Source organism: Hibiscus syriacus, unplaced genomic scaffold, assembly GCF_006381635.1.
Source record: "Hibiscus syriacus cultivar Baekdansim isolate YM2019G1 unplaced genomic scaffold, ASM638163v2 tig00005566_pilon, whole genome shotgun sequence".
Lineage (NCBI taxonomy): Eukaryota > Viridiplantae > Streptophyta > Magnoliopsida > Malvales > Malvaceae > Hibiscus > Hibiscus syriacus.
In genome coordinates, this window is record NW_024062061.1 from 120,468 (window position 1) to 145,175 (window position 24,708).

Here is a 24,708-nt window from a genome sequence, read left to right on the forward strand (position 1 = left end):
CTGGTGAGTTTTTCATTTGATTTTATGTTAGTGGAATGGGGTCTTATATGGCTTCAATTGCAGGCTAGTTACTCCATGGAGGTGCTTCCGTTACTAAAGCGACATAAGGAGATCGAGTTCACGCATACTGATTTGAAGCTTGCCGATAATAGCCTTCCGACCTGCGTTCAAAGACTAAGGTGTCATGTCATTTATGAGCCAGAAGTCTAATCTTAATTGCAGGTATGTGAAGGATATGCTTGCACTCACGAGCTGCATCCATTACCTTACCATTGCAGAAGACGACCAACTCACGATTATGAGGTACCATGTTAAACACTGGAAGGAGAAAGAGATAGACAGTGGAGATCGGCGAAGTCAAGGAGGATTTCTGATCACCAATGGCCCCTAGAGAGGCAGCCGTATTTCTCAAGGCAATGGACTACCCTTCCAACATGCCTGTCTAAATCGTTGCAGGAGAAATCTATGGCAGCATTAGCATCACAATCTTCATTGCAGAGTATCCGACCCGAATGCCTTCACTCGTTCTACTTTGGCAACTGAGGAAGAGATGGAACCGTTAACATAATACCGTACATGTAATTATCGTTTGGCAGCCTCCGCTCTCCGGTGCCTATACACATACACTTCCTTAACAATCATGCAACCATTCTGATAAATATTGGATCTTAAATGGAGAACATCTGATTACAGAACCTACAGTTCTACGAGTACAGAAGGCTTGCCCACGAAGCAGCCACTTAAGATGGAATGGAAAGAATTCAACAAACCTAAGCCAAATACATTTCATGTAGCCTCTGCCTTAGTTCTTATCAATATTCACCGGATACAAAGCTTCATAATCGACTAGAAAAAACAGCAAATTTCTGATAGTGTTCTCTGCCTCTAAACTACCATATTGAAGGTACATAAACCTGTTCTTTTAGATTTTGTGCAGCACTCTCAGTAGGAAAACATCTCACACCACCAATCGTCCACTGCGATATGATTCCCGCTGCAATTGCAAAGCGGAGCCGCCTCTCTAAGACATCTTCATCCTCAAACATTGCGGGGTAAGTGGTCAGTTTCCTCATAATACCGGCTACAACAGCATCACCAGAACCGGTTCAGTCACAAGTGAAAGGTGTTATTAGCACATTCTCTGTTCCAACAACCACACCATCAAATGAAGGTGCATAATAATGTATTCTAAGTGTTCCATCAGTCACAAACAGGAACTTAAGTCCATCATGCCACAACGGAGAGATTTCCTCGCGAGTATAGTGATAGTAGTCTCGCCGTTTCTTGGTGTGATCGAAACTTTCAGCATAGTATTGAGGCCTTTAGTTTATCTTCCTCTCGTAATACTCTTCATCCAGTAGAAACTCCAACTCTTGCCTTGAAACCTCAATGATGCCTGCTTTATTCCAGGCTTTCTTGATCACCTCCCTCGTTTCATCACGCGATCTCCACAAAGGTAACGGTAAATTCAAGCCGAAAAATACGATCCCCCAAACTTCTTAGACCAAGCAATCGCTTTAAAAAGTGTAGATTCCATGGAAGGAGATGTTAAAACCTCTAAATTGAACTGGAAAATCCTGGCCTGCATTAATTTTGGATAGCAAAACATCCACATTCAATCAAGAAACTCAATTTCAACCATATAATCCACTTCAATCATCTCGACGAAACTGGTTTCCACATGAAGAGAATCAATTAACAATAAAAGTACACTAACTACAGAAATGATTATTGGATATATGAACTGCAAAACTACACCGTTAGCACTGACTGGAAATATAAACAGTAATTAAGAAGAACAAATTCGTAAACCGTGTCGTGGTAAGAACCACTGCCTTAGAAACGAATTCGCCCCGATGTGTGTAATCGCTGCAGTTGGCGGACCGTCCCCCGAGGTTAACACGGTCGCTCCGAATTCCGTACACCTGAAACCGGAGTGGACTGCTGGTGGTATTGTACTTCTGATCGGAAAGCACTCAGAGAGAACTCACAGAGAGAACTTTAGAAAACACTTTGTAAGTGAATTGTGAATATTTTTGAATAAGTTGAGAAGCTGAATATAGCTCTCTATTTATAGGCTAGAAATAGGGTTAAAATCATCTATAAAATTTAATTTAGCAATAAACTGTTTAATTTCTGATAACAAATAATTCAGCTGTTATTATTTGAAATTCAAACAGTCCTCAGCAGCCTATAAATATCAGTTGATATCTTTCACATTTTCCATTTGTTTCTTTCAAAGAGAAATTCCTCAAGAATTTTCTCTAAAAAGATAGTATCCACGCGGACGTGTCGAAGACACGTATTACCACGACCACGACCACGACCTCGACCACAAGCCGAGCCGAGCCGAGCCGTGCCGTGCCGAGCCGAGCCGAGACGAGACGAGACGAGACGAGACGGACGGACGGCGGCGGCGGTGCGCAAGAGCCCCCTTGTTTTCTATCACTCAACAAGGAAGTGGAATGTCAAGCCTTAAATACCATTCCCAATAGTGTTTCCAACACTATGTGGGATTGAGCATTACCAACATTCCCCCGCTAATGCGAAAGAAATCTTCTGAAACTCGAAAACAAGCTTTCCAGAAGAGCAATAGCGAGATTAGTTGCTTAAGCACTAGTGAACATATCTGGAACTAGTACATAGTGATGATGAGCAATCCTTCTCTTAGATAAGTGAAACTAGTCTGGAACTTTCTAAGATCAAGGTAAACTCATAACACACAACTAACCCCTTCATCCACCTGAGTCCTCGATGTGTAAGATATATATATACAAAAGTATATATTTGGCCATCTTACCTCAGGATTCTAGTAAGTGTGCTAGAAAAATGGCCCAACATTTTTCATAGAAGGCGGCTAACCCTTCTCACTTACATAGGTTATTTCATCAAGTTTATCTCCACATAAACCACCCTTTAAAAAGGGATATGAAATATTTAAGAGCTTTTATAATAGCTCAACTTCACAAAGGGTATGGTGACTTTTTTCAAGTTCATTATAAATGAACCACCCAAACTCTGGGCTAAGAAGTCATTAAGAATAAATATTCAACCTCATTTATCGGTAAATTCAATAAGTCCTTCTCACTAGAACCATCCAAATACTTGGATTTGAATTTATTAAGAGTTTAACAAACCCAACCTTTCTGTCGGTAAGTTCATCATTTTCTACCCACTCACTCTGGGTTATTAACTTATTAAGAATAGATATTCAGCCAAAATCGGTAAATTCATCAAGTCTTTCTCACTAAGACCACCCAAAGCCTAGGCTGTGAATTTATTAAGAGCAATTAAGCTCATCCTGGGAATGCACATTATTCATCATAGGGATAGGCAGTAGGAATGTGCACTATGAGTCTTTCCATGGTTTCGTTTGACCACATGGAACTTAGATAACTAAGTTGGGTATCCACCATGAATTCCTCAACCAATGGGCTTTAGACCCATCCCTCTCGACGAATCTAGGACCAGCTTCCGACTTAACCCTTTGGTAAGTGGATCTGCTAGGTTCCTTTCCGACTTCACATACTCTAAAGAGAGCACTCCATTCTTTATCAAGTGTCTAACTGATTCATGTCTTATGCGAATATGTCTTTTCTTACCATTGTAAGCTTGGTTCTTAGCCACACATATCGCAGCTTGTGAATCACACAACAATGAAACTGGAGGAGTCGGTCTTCCCCACAACGGAATATCTGCTAACAAGTTTCTGAGCCACTCGGCTTCTTGCCCAGCTAGGTCAAGAGCTATAAACTCTGACTCCATGGTAGAACGAGCAATACAAGTCTGCTTTGATGATTTCCACGAGATTGTTGCTCCACCCAAAGTAAAAACATACCCGCTCATAGAGCTTACCTCATCATTATCAGAAACCCAGTTGGCATCACAATATCCTTCCAGTACCGCAGGAAAGCCAACAAACTCAAGTTTCCAATCCACAGTACCCTTAAGATACTTCAGTAAGCGTTTAAGTGCAATCCAGTGCTCACCACTCGGATTATGAGTATATCTACTTAGTCTACTCACAACATAAGCAATATCAGGCCGAGTATAGTTCATTAAGAACATTAAGCTTCCGATTAATTTAACATATTCAGTTTGGGAAACACTACTTCCTTTATTCTTAACTAGATGTATGCTAGGGTCATAAGGAGTTCGAACAGGGACGACATCAAAACTGTCAAATTTCTTTAGCACTTTCTCTATATAATGTGCTTGACATAAAGAAAATCCCTTCTCAGTTTTGGTAACTTTGACTCCTAAGATTACATCTACTTCTCTCAAATCTGTCATCTCAAACTTAGTAGACAAGAAATTTTTAACTTTGTTAATGGACTCAATGTTAGAACTGAAAATCAACATGTCATCAACATAAAGGCTTATGATAACACATTCAGTTTCAAACATCTTCGAATACACACAAGCATCCGAACCATTCACAACAAAACCAAAACTAAGAATAGTTTTATGAAATTTCTCATACCACTGTTTAGGAGCCTGCTTAAGTCCATAGAGTGACTTTTTGAGTCTACGGACTTTGCCTTCCATACCAGGTGCCTCAAAACCTAGTGGCTGCTCCATGTAAATCTCCTCATCTAGATCCCCATTCAAGAAAGCAGTCTTAACATCCATTTGATGTACCTGCAACTTATGAATAGAGGCTAGTGCAAATAATGCACGAATCGTTGAGATTTTTGTAACGGGAGAGTATGTATCAAAGTAGTCTAAACCAAACCTTTGAGTGAACCCTTTGATGACTAACCTTGCCTTGTACCGCTGAATCGAACCATCTGGCCTTAGTTTCTTCCGGAATACCCATTTGTTGGAGATTGGTTTGAATCCATTAGGCAAGTCAACTAATTCCCAAGTATGATTAGACATTATCGATTCTAGTTCATCATTAACAGCGCTTTTCCAAAAACTAGCATCGATAGATCTTATAGCTTCTTCAAAAGTTTTAGGATCCTCATCTAATAGAAAATTTTGAGCTATAGGATCTGAAATGAAGTCTAAATCATTTATCTCAGAAATAAAGGAAGTAATAAAGTCTGGTCCAAAAGATGTTTCAACTCTTTGCCCTTTACTTCTTCTAGGCTCAAAATCAATTTGTTCAGAAGACCTAGCAGGATTACTAGAAGAAGTTGATGGAATATATTCTATTTGTGTTTCAATATTTATTCTCGGTTCCTTTAAAGGAAAAGTATTTTCAAAGAAAACAGCATCTCTTGACTCACAAATAGAATAATCTTGTAAAAGCATGAATCTGTATGCAGCACTATTCGCAGCATACCCTATAAACACTACATCAACGGTTTTAGGTCCGATGGTGGACTTCTTAAAGTTTGGCAAGCCCACTTTAGCCAGACACCCCCACACTTTCAGGTATTGTAAATTAGGAGCGTATCCTTTCCACAATTCATATGGAGTAGAATCTAATTTCTTATGAGGAACTCGGTTCAAGATATGAGTTGCCGATAGAATGGCCTCCCCCCACATGTTATCAGATAACCCAGAACTTATTAGTAAAGAATTCATCATCTCTTTTAAAGTTCTATTTTTCCTTTCGGCTATACCATTCTGTTGAGGAAAATAGGGGGCTGATGTTTCATGAATTATGCCATTCTTTTCACAAATATCTTTTAAGAAATTAGATCCATATTCACCACCTCTATCAGATCTAACCCGTTTGATTCTCCTATCTAACTGATTTTCAACTTCTGCCTTATAAATAAGAAAGAAATTTTCAGCTTCATCTTTAGTTCTTAGGAGATAAACTTTTGTATATCTTGAATAATCATCTACAAAAGTTATGTAGTAGTGTTTTCCTCCTTTACTTTCAGTGTTTCTAAAATCTGCTAGATCAGTATGAATAAGTTCTAACAGTTCAGTCTTTCTATTAGAAACAGTCTTAAAGTGAGGTCTAGTATGCTTAGCTTCTACACAAATCTCATATTTGTTAAAGCTAGTTGTGTCTAGTTTAGGCAGACTATTCATATTCATTAATTTCTTTAAAGCATGAATATTCATGTGTCTTAATCTAGCATGCCATATATCAATGGATTCAACAATATAAGCAGAAGTGGTAGCTTTATTTTCATTAAATTGAGTTTCTATGACAAATAAACCATTGCTTAAAAACCCTTTCCCCACATAATCACCATTTCGGGAAAGTACAAGTTTATCTGCCTCAAAAACTAACTTAATGCCTGCCTTATTCAGAAGCCCACCACTTATCAGATTTCTACGCAAGACAGGTACATACATAACATTATTTAAAGCCAGAGTTTTACCAGAAGTCAGCTTGAGTAAAACCTTGCCTTTGCCTAGCACTTCAGAGCTGCTAGAGTTCCCCATGTACACACGTTCACCAGTGTTCCCATTCTCGAACTCGGTGAAAAACTCCTTCCTTGCGCAGAAATGCTTCGAAGCGCCAGTGTCAACTACCCATTCTGAACTATTCTCCACCAGATTAACTTCTGAGACCACCGCAGCAATGATCTCATCATCTTCTTCTACAACGTGCATCTGTTGCTTGTTGTCATTCTGGCGGTCTGAGCGGTGTTGGCATTGGTAAGCTTTGTGGCCGGGTAAACCGCAGACATAACACTTGAACGTCTTTCCTTCCGGTTTGGCCTTTCCTGACTTCTTGAAGTTGGTAGCCTTCTGTGGTTTCGTCTTATTTTCTTGATTCCCATGTTTCATGATCTTCTTAAATTTAGACTCAACCAAGTTAGCTCTAAAAGATAAATTACTCATAGAATTAGTAAGCTTATCTTTTAAACGGTTGGCTTCTTCAATCTTCATATGGCCCACAAGTTCTTCAAGCGAAATGTCTCTCTTCTTATGCTTAAGAGAGTTGCGGTAGTCGGACCAGGACTCGGGCAGCTTCTCAATGAGTACATTGGCTTGCAGCACCTCACACATTTGCATCCCTTCAGTGATGATGTCAGCGACTAAGTTCTCATAGTCATGGACTTGATCCATTATTGGCTTGTCGTCTGTCATCTGGAATTTGAGCCATTCGCCGATAACGTACTTCTTGATCCCCGCATCATCCGCACCATACTTCTTGTCGAGAGTGTCCCATATTGACTTGGCACTCCTTTCTCTAAGGAACATATCAAATAGTTTATTTGACATGTGGCTGAGCAGATGTCCTCGCACCGTCTTGTTGTCCTTCTCGTATTTCTCGTAGGTAGCGAGAGCGGCGGCGGCAGTTGCTAAGGCATCATCATTGAGGACCACATCCGCATCATTACCGGCAGCTGGGGTTGACGGCATGGTAGGTGGTGGCTTGAGCAACACGTAGTCAAGATCAAGTTGTTCGAAGAATATCAGAATTCTTTGGGACCACCTTCTATAGTTCTTTTCATCAAGTGCATCGAGCTTGGAAAGATCGGGAATGAGTTTGCTCAAAGGTGTCGACATGATTGCAGTTTATGGAATTCGTTTCTAAATTATTGGATATATGAACTGCAAAACTACACCGTTAGCACTGACTGAAATATAAACAGTAATTAAGAAGAACAAATTCGTAAACCGTGTCGTGGTAAGAACCACTGCCTTAGAAACGAATTCACCCCGATATGTGTAATCGCTGCAGTAGGCGGACCGTCCCCCGAGGTTAACACGGTCGCTCCGAATTCCGTACACCCGAAACCGGAGTGGACTGATGGTGGTATTGTACTTCTGATCGGAAAGCACTCAGAGCCGAGCCGAGCCGAGACGAGACGAGACGGACGGACGGCGGCGGCGGTGCGCGAGAGCCCCCCTTGTTTTCTATCACTCAACAAGGAAGTGAAATGTCAAGCCTTAAATATCATTCCAAATAATGTTTCCAACACCATGTGGGATTGAGCATTATCAACAATGATAATATAAGTGTAACCAATTTCACACCATCATAAAATGTTCCAAGAACAAATGTAGAGGAAGTTCTAAAAGTTACCTCTTTGACAACAGCAAGATTCAATTCAGAGCTGAGAAGAGAATCCTCAGCAGATTCCTTAACAGTCTCCATCTTCAATTCCCCATTCTCATCAAACTTAACCTTCATATAAGTACACCCAGTCTTTAAATTCTGATCAAACTTAACACCTCTGGTTTGCACTTTCTCTTTATTCATCATCAGAACAAGCTCATCGCCGAAGTCATCATCCCCAACTTTTCCCATAAACGCAGCTCTCCCTCCGAGCCTAACGTGGGATATCGCCACGTTGGATGGTGGTCCACCTGGTGCTCTCCCGAACTCCGGTGGATCCCATTGCAGCATTTTCCAGGTGGAGTATTTATCCGGGTGCATCGGTTCCATCGGTTCTTCGTTCACTCGAACCGTGGGTATAAACTCCTTTTGTGCAGTGCCAAAGCAGCAGATCAAAAGAGGTTCCTCGTACGGAAAATCCATGCCATCGTCGAAATCCCATAGTTCCTCCTCTCCTCCCTCATTCGAGCTATTTTCAACCTGGGCTTTTCTCCCGCCTTCTGTTTTCTTCTCCGTTGGATTTTCTGGGGAAGATGAAGTTGGTTTCTTTTTCCTGCCTCGACCAGCTGGTTTTGGGGTTTCAATGGCTCCGTTCGTTTCAGCCGATGCTCTTAGTAAAGCTACGAACTTGGAAGATTTTAGGAACTGAATTCTTGGGTTCGGAGAATTCAAGAACGGTGAGAAAGAGTGAGGAAGTTGAAGAAGTGATGCCATTGTTTCTGTTTCAAATGGTGTAGGGTTTATCCATGAGGTTTTTTCCCTTGTCCTTGAACTGATAAATTTTATCAGGTCGGTTTTTTTTGGGTCTTAGTTTTCGGGTCATGTAATAAAACCTGCTCCATGGATGCGTAGGCAAGGACTATCTTATCCGTTAGATCAAAAGTATTGTCCTTTTCTGAATATTGGTGAACAAAATTCGATTCAATCGAATTTTTATCCCTACATCGAACTGAAATCAGCTGTCGTTTTGCAACATTCTTGTATCAGGTGAGAGAAAGTCCCATCTTTTAACTCTATTTTGATTCTTTGTTGTCCTCGTATCTGATAACTCTAAGTCAAGCTAATTTCAGGAGTAAATATGAGAAATTTTATTTACATCTGGAAACGAATATGAACTATATATCTTTTGCTCTGATGCTGTTCAATCTATTCACGAATCATGATAGTATAATTCTGGTGCTTGTTCATTAGTTTTATGAAAGAATCATACGGCTCAATTTTTGCAGAACTTGTTACGAAAAGTGAACTTTTGCACCAGATAGAGAATTGGTGCAAGTATGCACTAACGCAATGCCAGAAAGGAAATGACGGGAACACAATCCGGTGCATCTCATCTCGGTTGAGATTACCGAACCATGTGCCGTTGCATGTCGAGGAGAACCCTATTTCGATCTTTCTAACCGGAAGTTGACTTGGACGGATCATTGATCTGCAGTTTCTGTGGAGTATTAGAGTTTCATGCTTCACATTGTGCACTGATGAAGCTGTACTGGAAATATGCTTGGTTTCCATGTGTTTGTTGCACCTGGGCTTGGCTGGCTACCATGTGAACACTTGGTTCTAATTCTACATCATGACACCATATGTAATCTGTTTTTGGTTGGTTCAAATATGTAATCCAATGCAATCCAGCTATTTGTCTCATTTTGATTATTGAAATTGATTCTGACCGTCACTTTATTACTTTCCAAAAGATGATTAAAAAAGGAAGGATCTTCCTCCCGCTTCGTCATTCAAAATTCAAAAAGTAAACCCACAATTTTCTTACCGTTTAACCCCATTATCTTTTTCTATAAAGCTCCCTACGTCCCCACCTTCTTCTCTAACCCTCTCATTTTCTTCATTCACTCGTTTCTTTCTTTTTAATCCGAAAAAAAAATGCGTGAAATCCTTCACATCCAGGGAGGCCAATGCGGCAACCAAATCGGTGCCAAGTTCTGGGAAGTGGTCTGTGCCGAACACGGCATCGACTCGAACGGGAAGTACCAAGGGGACTCTGATCTTCAACTTGAGAGGATCAATGTTTATTACAATGAAGCAAGTTGTGGGAGGTATGTTCCCAGGGCTGTCCTCATGGATCTTGAACCTGGTACCATGGATAGTCTCAGGTCTGGCCCTTATGGTCAGATTTTCAGACCAGACAACTTTGTCTTCGGCCAATCTGGTGCGGGAAACAACTGGGCTAAAGGCCATTACACCGAAGGTGCCGAACTCATCGATTCTGTTCTTGATGTTGTCCGAAAAGAAGCTGAAAACTGTGACTGCTTGCAGGGTAAGATCTTTTCTTTTCTTCCCCTTTTTCCCTTTTTTGTTCTTTTCCCATACGTTTTCTTACTTTATGTTGGGATTATTACAGGTTTTCAGGTTTGCCACTCGCTAGGAGGTGGAACGGGATCTGGTATGGGAACCCTTTTGATCTCGAAGATCAGAGAGGAATATCCGGACAGGATGATGCTTACTTTCTCGGTTTTTCCATCTCCCAAGGTATCCGATACGGTGGTTGAACCTTACAATGCTACTTTATCGGTACATCAGCTCGTCGAAAATGCGGATGAGTGCATGGTCCTCGACAACGAAGCTCTCTACGACATTTGCTTCCGTACCCTCAAACTCACCACTCCAAGCTGTGAGCACATCCTAGTTTTCCTCTCTGAGTTCCATTAAATCTTTCATTTCAATTTGGCTAATGATTTGTTTCGATATCCTCGTTGGTGCAGTTGGAGACCTGAACCATTTGATATCTGCTACAATGTCCGGGGTAACATGTTGTTTGAGGTTTCCCGGTCAGCTAAACTCGGATCTTCGGAAGCTCGCTGTGAATCTCATTCCGTTTCCTAGGCTTCACTTCTTCATGGTTGGGTTTGCACCTCTTACCTCTCGCGGATCACAGCAGTACCGAACCTTAACCGTGCCTGAGCTGACCCAACAAATGTGGGATGCCAAGAACATGATGTGCGCTGCCGATCCGCGCCACGGAAGGTACCTTACTGCATCAGCCATGTTCAGGGGCAAAATGAGCACAAAGGAAGTTGATGAACAGATGCTCAATGTCCAGAACAAGAATTCATCCTACTTTGTGGAATGGATCCCAAACAATGTCAAGTCGACAGTCTGTGATATCCCTCCAAATGGGTTGAAAATGGCATCTACGTTCATCGGGAACTCGACTTCGATTCAGGAAATGTTCAGGCGCGTGAGCGAGCAGTTCACGGCTATGTTCAGGAGAAAGGCTTTCTTGCACTGGTACACAGGTGAAGGTATGGACGAGATGGAATTCACAGAGGCTGAAAGCAACATGAATGATCTGGTCTCTGAGTACCAGCAGTACCAAGATGCAACCGCCGATGATGAGGAAGAGTACGAGGAGGAAGAGGAGTATGACGATGAATGATTCGGTTCTTCAGCCAATGTAAAACAATGCGAAAAAAACAACCAATTGCCGGTCTCTGGCAAAAGAATAGATTAAGCTGGACATGTTTATTTATGCCTATATGAATGTTAAATTTCAATATTAATTATTCCAACTATATTATTTTCAATATTCGAACTTCAAGTGCCAATGCCATACATCCCAGTCCATCATAAAATGTGCTAAAACATGGAGCCTACATGTACTCGGTTCTGCAAATTTCACGAACTCACAGCGAAACGAAGCATAAACAAACCCCAAGGCTACACATATCTTGTTCAGGCACAGTTATCTACTTTTCTTCCACAGTTTGCTCAAGAATAGTGCAACGTACAATTAAGGTTACAAGTAACATTGCAATCCATATTTAAGATAAATCTCACCCGTTCCCTGTGAATGTTTGGGGCGAGTAAAATTCGACTCGAGTTAAAAAATTAAATTTTTTAACTCGATTTGACTAGATGTTAAAACATTTGAATCGACTAGAAAAAAAATTCAAATCCAAATCAAGTTATAAGAAATGAATAACTCAAAATATTTAGTAATTCGTGGATTAATTTTCAAATTTAAGTCAAATCCCTTAACTTTGCATGACATACGTATATCACATGGAAAAATATTTTTGGATAATGTATATGATTATAGAAACCGTTACTGGAATCAAATAATACAATAACATAATAAATATTTACAATTAAATTTAAACAACTCGAACAACTCACCTTGACTTGAGTTTCATAAATTCAACTCGACTAGACTAAAAAAAGTTTCAAATAAAATTTAAGTTATAAAATAGGATTCATCAACTCGAAAAACTCAATTTTTTTTTTGACAAAACTCAATCAAGTGTTCAATCCTAATGAACACTATGTTACAAAGAGCCACGTTCTTCACAATTAGTCATCAGCTACAATCACACAACCAGCAACCACAATTACGAGAAATATGCATATTCCAATTCCAAAGAGTGCACACTACAGTCTTCTGCATGTATATTATCCTCAATTCAGGTCACAGTTATAGATTTCTTACAGAACTTGCTAAAAAACATGCATTTGCAATTAAGGTTACAACAAGCAACATTGCAGTATGTTAAATCTCAATGCTTCAATCATTAAACACTATGTAACAAAGAGCTACATATTTCACAATTGGTCATCAGTAACAAACTACAAAGCACACATGAAACCTGCAACTACAATAACAAAAGAAAACCATCGTTTTACAACATAAATCATCTATTTCTTGTCATCTTTGACAACTTTCTCGACTACTAATTCGACTTTCTTGTACTCAAAATCCACAGGGTGCACACTGCACTCTTCAGGCACTACCGGACGCCTACCACCAAGGACGGTCCGTAGGTATACCAGGCAAGAAGCTGTCGACATACCACAAACACAACCAAAGATGAACATAGCAACCACTTCCCAAAAACAACTGCTGCGCTTGTGTGACGTTGTTAAAAGCTTGCTGTTATTTGAAATAGCCTCAGGATCAAGTGGTTGAGAATGCATCCAATTTGGAACCTGCCTAAGCTTAAAGCTCCAAGAGTGAATAAAGCTTGTTTGTTTTGAGTTCCCATTTGAAGAGCTTAAGCCGACAAACACTTCCTCATCGTTCCACAGTTTAGACAAGTCGATCGAGTGTGAAAACAATGGACCATTAGGCCTGGTACTAGATTGACTCAACCTAATCTCTAGTCTATTTGAAGTTGCCTCATAATCAATCCAAAAATGTAATTTTTCTCCATGGTTTAACACCACATTGACAGACGATAAATTTCTCACTTTAACTGATACAAGACTACCCACATCGATCCCTACATGGCTTCCATTAAAAGAAACCCCAAACGAACTATTGTTCAATACATTAACATCAAAAGTCCTATGAACCATAACAAAAGCCAAGCCATTACCATTCTCATGGGACATTGAGAAAGAAAAGTAGTTTGAAAAAGAAGCAAAGTTCCTGGCTTTACCTTCAAAAAGCTTGATGGGTTTCTTATACATGGCTCTCCCAGCACTCCATTTCACCGAGTTAGTGAGTTCAATCACTGAGCCACCATTAGCAACATGAGCATCCCCATATAAAGCAATAGTAGACTCAAAGTTTGGATCTTTACCAAAATTATTGAAGGAAAATGAGGAAATTTGTTCTAAAGCCAAGACTTTAAAGTGGAAAAAGATAAGAACTGTGAAGTACTTGGAAATGGAGATTGTGGCCATTGCTGAAGTGGGTTTAAGGCTTAGAGCTAAATCTGGATGATGATTTGTTCTACAACTAGATTTCTTTTTACTATACTTTAGGGTTGTGGGTGAAGGAGCAGAGAAAAGAAAGTGATGAACAAAGGGGGGTTGGTTGTGAAAAATAAATACATACTTTACTCGTTTCTTCAACTTCTGTTCATTTGTCGCTCAGTGTCAGTGGCTGCTAACTGAGGGAATATTATAATGGACATTTTTCAGTTTTGCACTTGTACTTCTTCTTAATTATCAGATTGTACTTTATCTTTTGTCTATTCACAGTTTTATCTATGGACCCAAAATTTTAGCTTAGATCAAAATCCAAAAAGTTTTACTACATGATGAAATCTGAATTTTGTTTATAATAAAGTAGTTAGTGCAATACATATGTTACTTCTTAATAATTACATCCTTAACCAGTACCCATTTCCAATTTAAGTTACAAGCATAGTAACGACTTGGTCCGACCTAAAATATATATCATCTTTATAAGGTAAAACAAGAATATAATTTTTAAAAATTAAAACAGAAATAAATAATATTATAATTATTTATAAATATATAAGTGATAATCATAATATTATGTCAGATCCAGTTTATTTTATCCTAAGCCTGAAGGTAACCCCACCCGATTCCATTCTTAAAAAATCGACTTGACTCGGTTAGAACCTTCCTGATTAAACATTATTAAATTATATTTAAATGTTCATTTTAGTTATTAATTTTTTAAAATTTATAAAAAGATCATTAAATTTATGTGATTGTTATAAAATAGTTAATAAGATATTATAATATGTCTAAAAAATTGATAAATTGAATTATTATTTTATGATTTTAAAAAAATTAACCATCAACTCAATTCCATGACATTTAATGTACTTTTATCCTTACAAAAAAAAACAAAATGTGGGTAACTTTGCAAATTATCAAAGAAAAACCTTTGATAGGAACAGCAAAAGGGATAAGTGTTTCCACTGTCTAGTCTTTTTCAATTCCAAGCAAAATCATCCAATTTCAATTCCTTTTCTGTTGTAAAAGATGCAAAGAAATTACTTTATTTTGATTATTTTAAAAAAGAAAGGGATGGTTCTTCTCTTGATGGACCATCTTACAATGTTCGAAGGGTCAGTCAGGCATCGATAAACCCACCATTTTTTTTCTTATCTTTTCATGTTGCCAGGTAAAAAATATATATTTGAAATTATGGAACCCAGAATTACGGTGGGATTATCTCAGAAAATACGACTAATATATTATTAATATATGATATTATCGAATATATTAAAAGATATTTAATAAATTTGATTTAGTTTATCTATTATATTGACAGACTAATAATGTTTTAGGTAGAAAACATGAAAAATTATCAAAAAATTTGATAACCGATAAACTTTGGTTATCGATAAGTATCGATACATATATATAATTGTCCATACTTATTTCATTGTGGAAAACATTAATTTAAAGTTATTTTTTAATGAATTTTAAGATATTAATTTAGTAATTATACACGACTAATAGTTTATTTTTATGTTATAGTATATATTATTATTAAATTAAAAATAATAAACATATATATTACGTATTTATTATTATCTTTGGTTTAAATTGTTAAATTTAAATTCTAGATAATATTTTATAAAATATTAAAACAATCAAATAATTTTTTGTGTAAATGAAATTATTAAATTAATATTGTAGGTGGAAAACATGAAGTAATATTAAAAATTTTTGAAACATAAATTACATAACTTTCAACAAAGTATCGATACATTTTTATAAAAAGTATATATACTTTCAATATATCAAGTAAATTTTACTGGTTTTATTATAATGTTACCTGATATGTTGAATATATTGATCTTTTTTTTATAAAAATGATCGATACTTTACAATATAACATGTAAAAATATGATGTAATAGGTATCGCTTATATAATGTAATAGGTAGCGATTATATAATAAAATAGGTTAATTACTGGAAACATTACCAAGCACAATAACATATTATGTACTTCTTATATAATGTATAGGTAGCGCTTATATAATGTAATATGTAGTGCTTATATAATAAAATAGGTTAATTACTAGAAACATTATCAAACACAATAACATATTAGGTAGAGCTTATATAATGTAATAGGTAGCGCTTATATAATAAAATAAGTTAATTACTGGAAACATTATCAAGCACAATAACATATTAGATAGCGCTTATATAACATAATAGGTAACACTTATATAATAAAATAGGTTAATTATTTAATTTGTTATTACAATATATTAGGTAAATGCCTAAAATATTATCAATGATAATATAACCGATTATTTACTGTAAACATTATCAAGTATAATAATGTAAACGGTAAAAAAAATAGGCGATACCTATTACATTAAACTACCTACCAGATATATTGAAATTATCGATTCCATTTAAATAAGTATCGACACTTTTAGAATTTAAAAGAAAAACAGTAATAACGCCTATAAACATCAAATACAATAAAACAATATTATTTATTAACAAAATAATAATATTATTTTTAAAATATTAGAATAATTTATTTAATATTATTTATGTAAATATTATTATTAAAATATTATATCTATAATTTTATAAATAAAAAATTATGATTATTATATTTTATTAAAATAAAATTATTATAAACTATATTTTTTATTTTCTATAATAAGAATAATATATCATTAATTATATTATAATGAGAGAATAGTTAAACATATGTGTCGATATATTTTCTAAAAGTATCGACACATATGTTATAATTATAATGTAATAGGTAAATTTACAATGTAACCGGTATACAACAATAACAAAATATGTAAAAATCGCCGAAAATATCATTATTTTAACAAAATAGGTAAAGCGCTACTCGTTTTGTTATTTTTTTACCGGTTTTGTTATTGTTGGGCATTTTACCCGAAATGTTTATGTTTTAGGTAGAAATAATAATGTTTTAGGTAATTTTTATCGGTTTTGTTATGCCTAACAATAACAAAACCGGTAAAATTAGACTTTTTAATGATAAAATTAGTAAAAATAAATTATACAAATTAATTTTAATTTTTTAGTTTGTAAGTTGCCAAAATATAACTAATGAAAAAAATGACACGGTATTTCTATTTCGATATTAGCTTTCAAATAAAAAAATAAAAAAATTATATATAATTATAATATAATTTTAAAAAATAATAATAATGAAGTGATGAAAAATAATCATAATTATAATATAATTATAAACATCAAATACAATAAAATAATATTATTTATTAACAAAATAATAATATTATTTTTAAAATATTAGAATAATTTATTTAATATTATTTATGTCAATATTATTATTAAAATATTATATCTATAATTTTATAAATAAAAAACTATGATTATTATATTTTATTAAAATAAAATTATTATAAATTATATTTATTATTTATTATAATAAGAATAATATATCATTAATTATATTATAATGAGAGAATAATTAAACATATGTGTCGATATATTTTCTAAAAGTATCGACACATATGTTACATCGAAACCGATAATTATAATGTAATAGGTAAATTTACAATGTAACCAATATAAATATACCGGTTTTATGAGAGAATATGTCTACATAATGTATCGACACAAATTTAAAAAGTGTCGATACATTTTGTCCAGAATGAATGCCAAATGAGGTGCACGCATAAAGTGTCGATACATTTATTAAAAGTATCGATCCCAAAAACATCGAAACCGATAATTACAATGTAATAGGTAAATTTACAATGTACTCGGTAGAAATATATCGGTTTTATGAGAAAATAGATATGCATAATGTATCGACACATTTTAAGTTTGTGTCGATACTTTTTTCCAGAAAGAATGTCCAACGAGGTGCACACATAAAGTGTCGATACATTTATTAAAAGTATTGATCCCAAAAATTCGAAACCGATAATTACAATGTAATAGGTAAATTTACAATGTACCTGGTAGAAATATATCGGTTTTATGAGAAAATAAGTCTACATAATGTATCGACACGTTTTAAGTTTGTGTAGATACTTTTTTCCAGAATGAATGTCCAACGAGGTGCACGCATAAAGTGTCGATACATTTAAAATTGTATTGATCCCAAAAACATCGAAACCGATAATTATAATGTAATAGGTAAATTTGTAATGTTACCGATATAAATATACCGGTTTTATGATAGAATAAGTTAATATAAGCGCTGCATATTGCATTATATAAGCGCTACCTAATATGTTATTGTGCTTGATAATATTTTCAGTAATTAACCTATTTTATTATATCAGCGCTACCTATTACATTATATAAACGCAACCTAATATGTTATTGTGTTTGATAATGTTTTCAGTAATTAACCTATTTTATTATATAAGCGCTACATATTACATTATATAAACGCTACATAATTTATTATTTTACTTAATAATATTTCCGGTTAAATGATATAACATAACAGTGGACCATTTTTTTTTATCTTTTCATGTTGTCAAGCTTATAACCTTATATTTTTAGATATTTAAATCATAATAATTATTAAATTTGACCATTATTTGACACACATCACGCATAAAAATTTTAAAAGTATATATTTTAAAAATATACACTTTTAGGTGCATAAAATATACCTCAAATTTACTGTTGATGCTTAAAGAACTTTTCTTTAAAAATAGGCATCTAAGATTTTCTATGTTATACTTTTAGGTGCATACATTTGTTTTTTTTTATTTTTTAATAACAAAAATATTATTTAAAAAAATAAACTTCGCGTCGTCCCTCTCCCTCTCATCCCCCACCTCTGACGGTGAAGGTTCACTAGCAATTGAACTTTGTTCGAAGCAGGACGAAGAACTCAATAGTGGCAGCCGTATAAGGTACAACCAATTGTAATTGTAAAATCATTAGAAAACAATAAAGGAAAACATAGAAAATGAACGACCCTTCGCGATGTTTTCATGGTGAGTGGGAATTGAATTTTGGTCACGACAATGAGATGGTTCTGATGATGTCAACGCTGACGACCACAAATCGACTATAGTCGATCGATAGTAGAATTTTGGAGTTTTATTCATTGGTAGAATTTTGGAGTTTTTTTTAATTATAATATCAATTTTTAAGTTTTTTTCCTAAAGTTTTATATGCGTGACATGTGTCATATAACAGTCCAATTTAATGACCGTTACGATACATATACATCAAAGTGTAACGTTGAAATCATTAGATACTTATTTTTAACGAAAAAATCTTTAGGTACCAAAAGTAAAAAATAATTAATATCATGATATTTTAAAAAGAGAAAATCGCCTCAGTGACCAAAAATACCTTATAATATACGATTTTAACCATTTTTTTTTGGATTTGCCAAAATGACCAATAAAATCGCAACGCGATATCAAAATCGCAACGCGATTTAGAAAATCGCAACGTTAAAAAGAAAATCGCAACGGTCAAAAGAAAATCGCAACGCGAGCTTCCAAGTTCGCAACGCGATTTAGAAGAAAATCGCAATGCGATTGATTGAATCGCAATGCGATTTATAGAATCGCAATGCGATTGAGAGAGTCGCAACGCGATTTAGAAGAGAATCGCAATGCGACTGAGAGAATCGCAATGCGACTGAGAGAATCGCAACGCGATTGAGAAAATCGCAACGGTCAAAAGAATAGTTAAAAAAATTTTGTTTCTTAAGAATTTTCTCTAAAAAGATAGTATCCGCGCGGACGTGTCGAAGACACGTATTACCACGACCACGACCACGACACGACCCGACCCGACCCGACCCGACCCGAGACGAGACGGCGGCGGCGGCGGCGCGCGAGAGTCCCCCTTGTCCTCTTTCACTCAACAAGGAAATGCAAAATACAAGCCTTAAATACCATTCCCAATAGTATTTCCAATACTATGTGGGATTGAGCATTACCAACACTTGTTCCAAATATCATTATTCTTCATAAGTTATCATCCATTACAATATGAATTAGTCGTGTTAATGAACCAATATACCTCATTAATAAATGGTATTGTTGAACAAAAGAATGATGATGATGATCTTATTAAAGACCATCTAATACGAAAGAATCCAATGCATAACCGATACTTTATTGTGAAACTAATTCACATAGAGGTTGTACGTGAAAAAAAAAAATCTTTTACTTTTATAGTAAATATCTATCTCAATAATTTTAATATAAAAAATATATTTTTTATTTAATAATAGAATTATTTCATGTATTTATCAAGTTATAATTTTAAATACTTATTAAAATGAATTAATTTATTATCGATAATTCATATTGTAATGGATGATAACTTATGAAGAATAATGATATTGGGAACAAGTGTTGGTAATGCTCAATCCCACATAGTATTGGAAACACTATTGGGAATTATATTTAAGGCTTGTATTTTGCACTTCCTTGTTGAGTGAAAGAGGACAAGGGGGACTCTCGCGCGCCGCCGCCGCCGCCGTCTCGTCTCGGGTCGGGTCGGGTCGGGTCGTGTCGTGTCGTGTCGTGGTCGTGGTCGTGGTCGTGGTCGTGGTCGTGGTCGTGGTCGTGGTCGTGGTCGTGGTAATACGTGTTCGTGGTCGTGGTCGTGGTAATACGTGTCTTCGACACGTCCGCGCGGATACTATCTTTTGCGATTTTCTAAATCGCGTTGCGATTTTGATATCGCGTTGCGATTTTATTGGTCATTTTGGCAAATCCAAAAAAAGTTGGTTAAAATCGTATATTATAAGGTATTTTTGGTCACTGAGGCGATTTTCTCTTTTAAAAATGGTTCCAATTTTATCTTTGATATTTTTACATTAAATTTTATAATAGATTTTTAAAAATAAATTAAGGTGTCATTGACCGAATATGTCGGGCTCTACTATTAAATTAACAATTCTCCAAGTTGTTATGTAACAAAGACTCTTTGCCGTTAAGTCTGGTACTCGAGTGACCGTCATCACTCTAACGCTAAATGGAAACGGAACTGGAAACCGTTGGAAACGGCAACGGAACCACCGTAAACGAAATCAAAGTCCCATCACCACCGCCCCTAGATGGCGGCGAAGCCGCCGATGAAGGAAACGATTGCGGAAGCCGTGAAGATTCGGCGGCCGGAGGGCGAGTGCGCAAACAGCGAGTGAAGGGGCCTTGGTCGCCAGAGGAAGATGCGATACTGAGTGAACTCGTAAGCAAGTTCGGGGCGAGGAATTGGAGTTTGATTGCGCGTGGAATCACCGGCCGTTCTGGCAAGTCGTGTCGGCTTCGTTGGTGTAATCAGCTTGATCCGGCCGTTAAGCGCAAGCCATTTACTGGTTCGAAGTCTATACATTGGCTCATTTTTCTTTGATCTGTCGATGTAGTTATCTATTTTTCTTAACGTTTAGGAGTTGCTTGAATGTTTTTTTGCCTGTTAGAATTATGTAATGATTTGAAGTTAAGAGTAATATGCTTTCCAAAGTTCAAGATTAATGCCTTTTTTATTTGTTTGAAAACTACAAACTCTTAAGAACTGTGGTTTAAGTGAATCATCATATGATTTCCCCAAAATTTCTCAATGCTGACCTCTTTTGTTTAATGTTGAAATTGAAACAAAGTAGCTAGCTCTTGCTATGTAAAAGCTTGAATCACATGTTGTTGAAATTGGGGCTAGATGAATCTAGTTGCTTGGAAATGGCAGTAGTTTTTTGGCAAGCATTACGGAAACTGCGTGTATTTTGGGCAAGTGTCATTACTTATAAGAAAGTAGCAATCTTCATTCATACACTTGGTATTCGAGCCGAAATGATATGTATCAAGTCAATGAACATTCTGCTCGTAGTCATATAGCGGCAGTGAGTGTTAGTTTGCAACTTTCACTTCATCAATTTTTTACCTTTAAACATATTTATGCATTTCTGTGGTTAGTTGGTGTGTTTCGATTTATTAGCATTTAAATTTTTGACAAGAATTTATTTAATTCTTTTGGATAAATCAAACTGATAATCAAGTTTTCTGCAGATGAGGAGGATCGGATGATAATTTCAGCTCATGCTGTACATGGGAACAAATGGGCAGTGATTGCAAGGCTTCTACCCGGGAGAACAGATAATGCTATTAAAAATCATTGGAATTCCACATTGCGGCGCCGATACATGGATCTTGGCAAAAGAAACCCAGAATCTGCAAATATGGTGGAAGATGCTGGCTTGGACAAAAACAAGGCATTATCTGAAGAAACTCTGTCTTGTGCGGAGGACAGTTCATTCAGATCCCTGGAAGTAAAAGATGTAAGCTCTTCGGAAAAGTTAGATAATCAATCAAAGGGAAAAGCACCAACAAGGACTCAATCTAGCCATGAATCAATTGAACAACCAACACTTTTCCGACCTTTAGCCCGTATCAGTGCTTTTAACGTTTATAATAACATGGATAGACCAGAATTTGTTTCACCTTGTTCAAGGCCAGTTCCAGTGTTAGGCCCTTCTATTCAAACATCAAAGCCAGATGTTGGGATATGCAAATTGCTTGAAGGAGTTTACACTGATCGTTTAGTACCTCCGCAATGTGGTCATGGCTGTTGTGGAACTCAAAATGGTCAAAGTAAGTCCTTGCTGGGGCCAGAATTCGTGGAATTTTCAGAACCTCCATCTTTTCCGAACTATGAGTTGGCTGCAATAGCCACCGATATAAGTAACCTTGCTTGGCTGAAAAGCGGATTGGAAAATAGCAGCGTCAGACCAATGGATGATGCAGCTGTTGGTACAACACCTCATACATCTCTAGCGAACATGGGACATTTTGAGGAGAGCCGAATGGGTGATCGCTTATAAATTGAGAAAAACAGCAAGTTAATGGGCACTATGACCAACCTGCTGTCAACATAGAATGAGACAATTGTACTTATAAATTGAGATAAAGCGGTCAGAAAAATGATGAAGAATGGCAGTCTTAGCTTTTGAATTAGCTTGGGAGTAATGCTGGAATGGGATCCCGGTTTCTTGTGTTCAAGGTAAATGTCTTGCGGTACTGAATCACAAGAAAGACTTCATATGAGTTCATTGCAATGCTTGACCCCGATGCTTAAATGGGCATAGTGGTTGATAAGTTTGATACGGGGGAGCTTGTTTCCATTTTCATTTGATCAACAATTCCTATTAAATGGGCTTTTAGATTAAATGTTCATGTCTTGTGCTTGAATGACCTTTGATGCCAGAGAATAACATGGAGTGCGGGACAAAGCGTAAAGTAGGTTTCATGTGTTTAATTCTGAAGTAGAGCTGCAACTGCCTTGATATTTAGTTTCGTTAGATTCAAACAGTTAAGGAAGGGCAATTACATTTATTTCCCTTGATAGTTGTGAGTGAATATAAAAGTGGAAGACATCAGCCTTCACTAAAAGCAAGTGGCCATTACTAGTGAAAGAAACACGTCGATGTACCCTTTCCAGGTTCCATCGTCACTCCCTATATAACATACTAATCTTTCCAGGGTTCAAACCATGAAAGGGACACATGCTAGGGGCTGCCTGAAAGAGGGTGACCATGTTGCATTCCATTTGCAGAGATGCTTTTGGACTGAAACCAAATGTATGTGGTGCCAACTCTGATGTCCATTTTGGTGCCAATTGTGTTGGTTTATGAATAGAAAGATTCAGCTTTGTCCTCTGAGAGGGTCTTTTCTTTTCATTTTTTTCTTTGGTGTTTGTTTTACAAAGAGAATTGAATATTTGCCTATTTTCATGAGACCTAACCCTTGGAATTTGATGGATTATGAGTACTTTGTTCCTTCTTTTGTCTTAGAAGTAGTAACTTTTGAACTAAAACCAATCATGTTCATTCATAAGCTCCAAACTTTTGAAGACGTTTGAAGTAGTAACTTGAGTTATCATAACAATATTCTGATATTTAGAGACAAAATGGGGAGAATCCTTGTGAATTACAGCATTTTTTAAAAGCAATACCAAAGAAAGTATTCCAGGGACAAAAGGAAAACATTAGTGAAAACAGAGATGGCAAGAAGAGGGTTAGCAGACCCATCACATCACTGGCTCCCATGAGAATTGCAGATTCAACCGACACTTGAAAGGCATCCAAAACGGATTTCAGTTTTTCATTATTAATTTTATTTTGGAAATGATTTGTCAGAAGAAATACATTTAGGTTCAATGTTTGTACTGAGCATTTTGCCTTGATCTGCGAATAAACATGTGAGCCTGCTTCATTTTCAACTGATTCCTCAGACCCTCTTTGCCTCCCCCCCCCCCCCCAATTGTAAATAAACAAGGCATTTATAATGTCCATTATTCAATCCAAAGTTGAAATTCTATATCAGAAGCATTGTATTATACTCAAAAGTCCATTTCAGCTGATAATCAAACCCAAGTTTAAAACACAAAATCTGACATTAGCAAAAGTTCAATTTAAAAATAACTTTTAATGTAAATATTAAATTATTCTAAAAAATCCATGAAGAAATTAGTAAAACAACTCCGGAGGATTTAAATTTTACAAAGAAAAAGAAGATGAATGAATAAATTTGAAAGATAAAAAAAACACAAAGATGAATGAATTATGAAAAGTTTGTCTCAAGAAAAAACAAGATGGAGGAGAAAAAAATCTTACCCACAAATAATTTTTAAAATATATAATCTATGAAAATAATTTATATAAATTTAAAATATTTTTTATCTAATAAGATTTGAAATAATTCGTTAATCACAATAAACTTTTCACAAATAAATTTTATAAATTATATATTAATAATTTGTTACTCATAATAAACTTTTCAAAGTATAAAAACTCACAAATAAATACATTTTAAATTAAAAATTACAATTCTTATTAGATAAATATTAAAATTTTAATTTTAAAGGTATAAAAATTACAATTTTTACATTTAAATTAAAAATACATTTTAAATAAATATTTTTCAAAAAGCTATAACTTTAAAAAAAATTCTAATCTGAAAAAAGAACTTTTCAAAAAACAAATCATAAAACGAGTTGTAAGTGATAATTCTCGGACAAGTAAATTTGTCGTTGCCCTCGAATTTCCATTGTCATAAAAG

General features: G+C 35.8%; 3 protein-coding genes and 1 pseudogene across 3 annotated transcripts; 2 read left to right on the forward strand and 2 right to left on the reverse strand.

The window, feature by feature from the left end:
- Positions 1-857: 857 nt before the first annotated feature.
- LOC120199816 lies at positions 858-8,806 on the reverse strand (annotated as a pseudogene).
- Positions 8,807-9,820: 1,014 nt separating this feature from the next.
- Positions 9,821-11,505, forward strand: LOC120199817 (tubulin beta-2 chain-like). Its single transcript, XM_039200818.1, has 3 exons — positions 9,821-10,253; positions 10,338-10,607; positions 10,699-11,505. The coding sequence occupies exons 1-3, from the start codon at positions 9,860-9,862 to the stop codon at positions 11,370-11,372; spliced, it is 1,338 nt and encodes a 445-aa protein (XP_039056749.1). The 5' UTR covers positions 9,821-9,859; the 3' UTR covers positions 11,373-11,505.
- A 1,048-nt stretch (positions 11,506-12,553) lies between these two features.
- On the reverse strand, positions 12,554-13,767 carry LOC120199810 (probable L-type lectin-domain containing receptor kinase S.7). Its single transcript, XM_039200815.1, has one exon. It carries the CDS (start codon positions 13,616-13,618, stop codon positions 12,629-12,631), a length of 990 nt encoding a protein of 329 aa, XP_039056746.1. The 5' UTR covers positions 13,619-13,767; the 3' UTR covers positions 12,554-12,628.
- A 6,796-nt stretch (positions 13,768-20,563) lies between these two features.
- LOC120199818 (transcription factor MYB1-like) lies at positions 20,564-23,163 on the forward strand. The gene is made up of 2 exons (XM_039200819.1): positions 20,564-20,975; positions 21,661-23,163. Exons 1-2 carry the CDS (start codon positions 20,636-20,638, stop codon positions 22,470-22,472), a joined length of 1,152 nt encoding a protein of 383 aa, XP_039056750.1. The 5' UTR covers positions 20,564-20,635; the 3' UTR covers positions 22,473-23,163.
- The last annotated feature ends 1,545 nt before the right edge of the window (positions 23,164-24,708 follow it).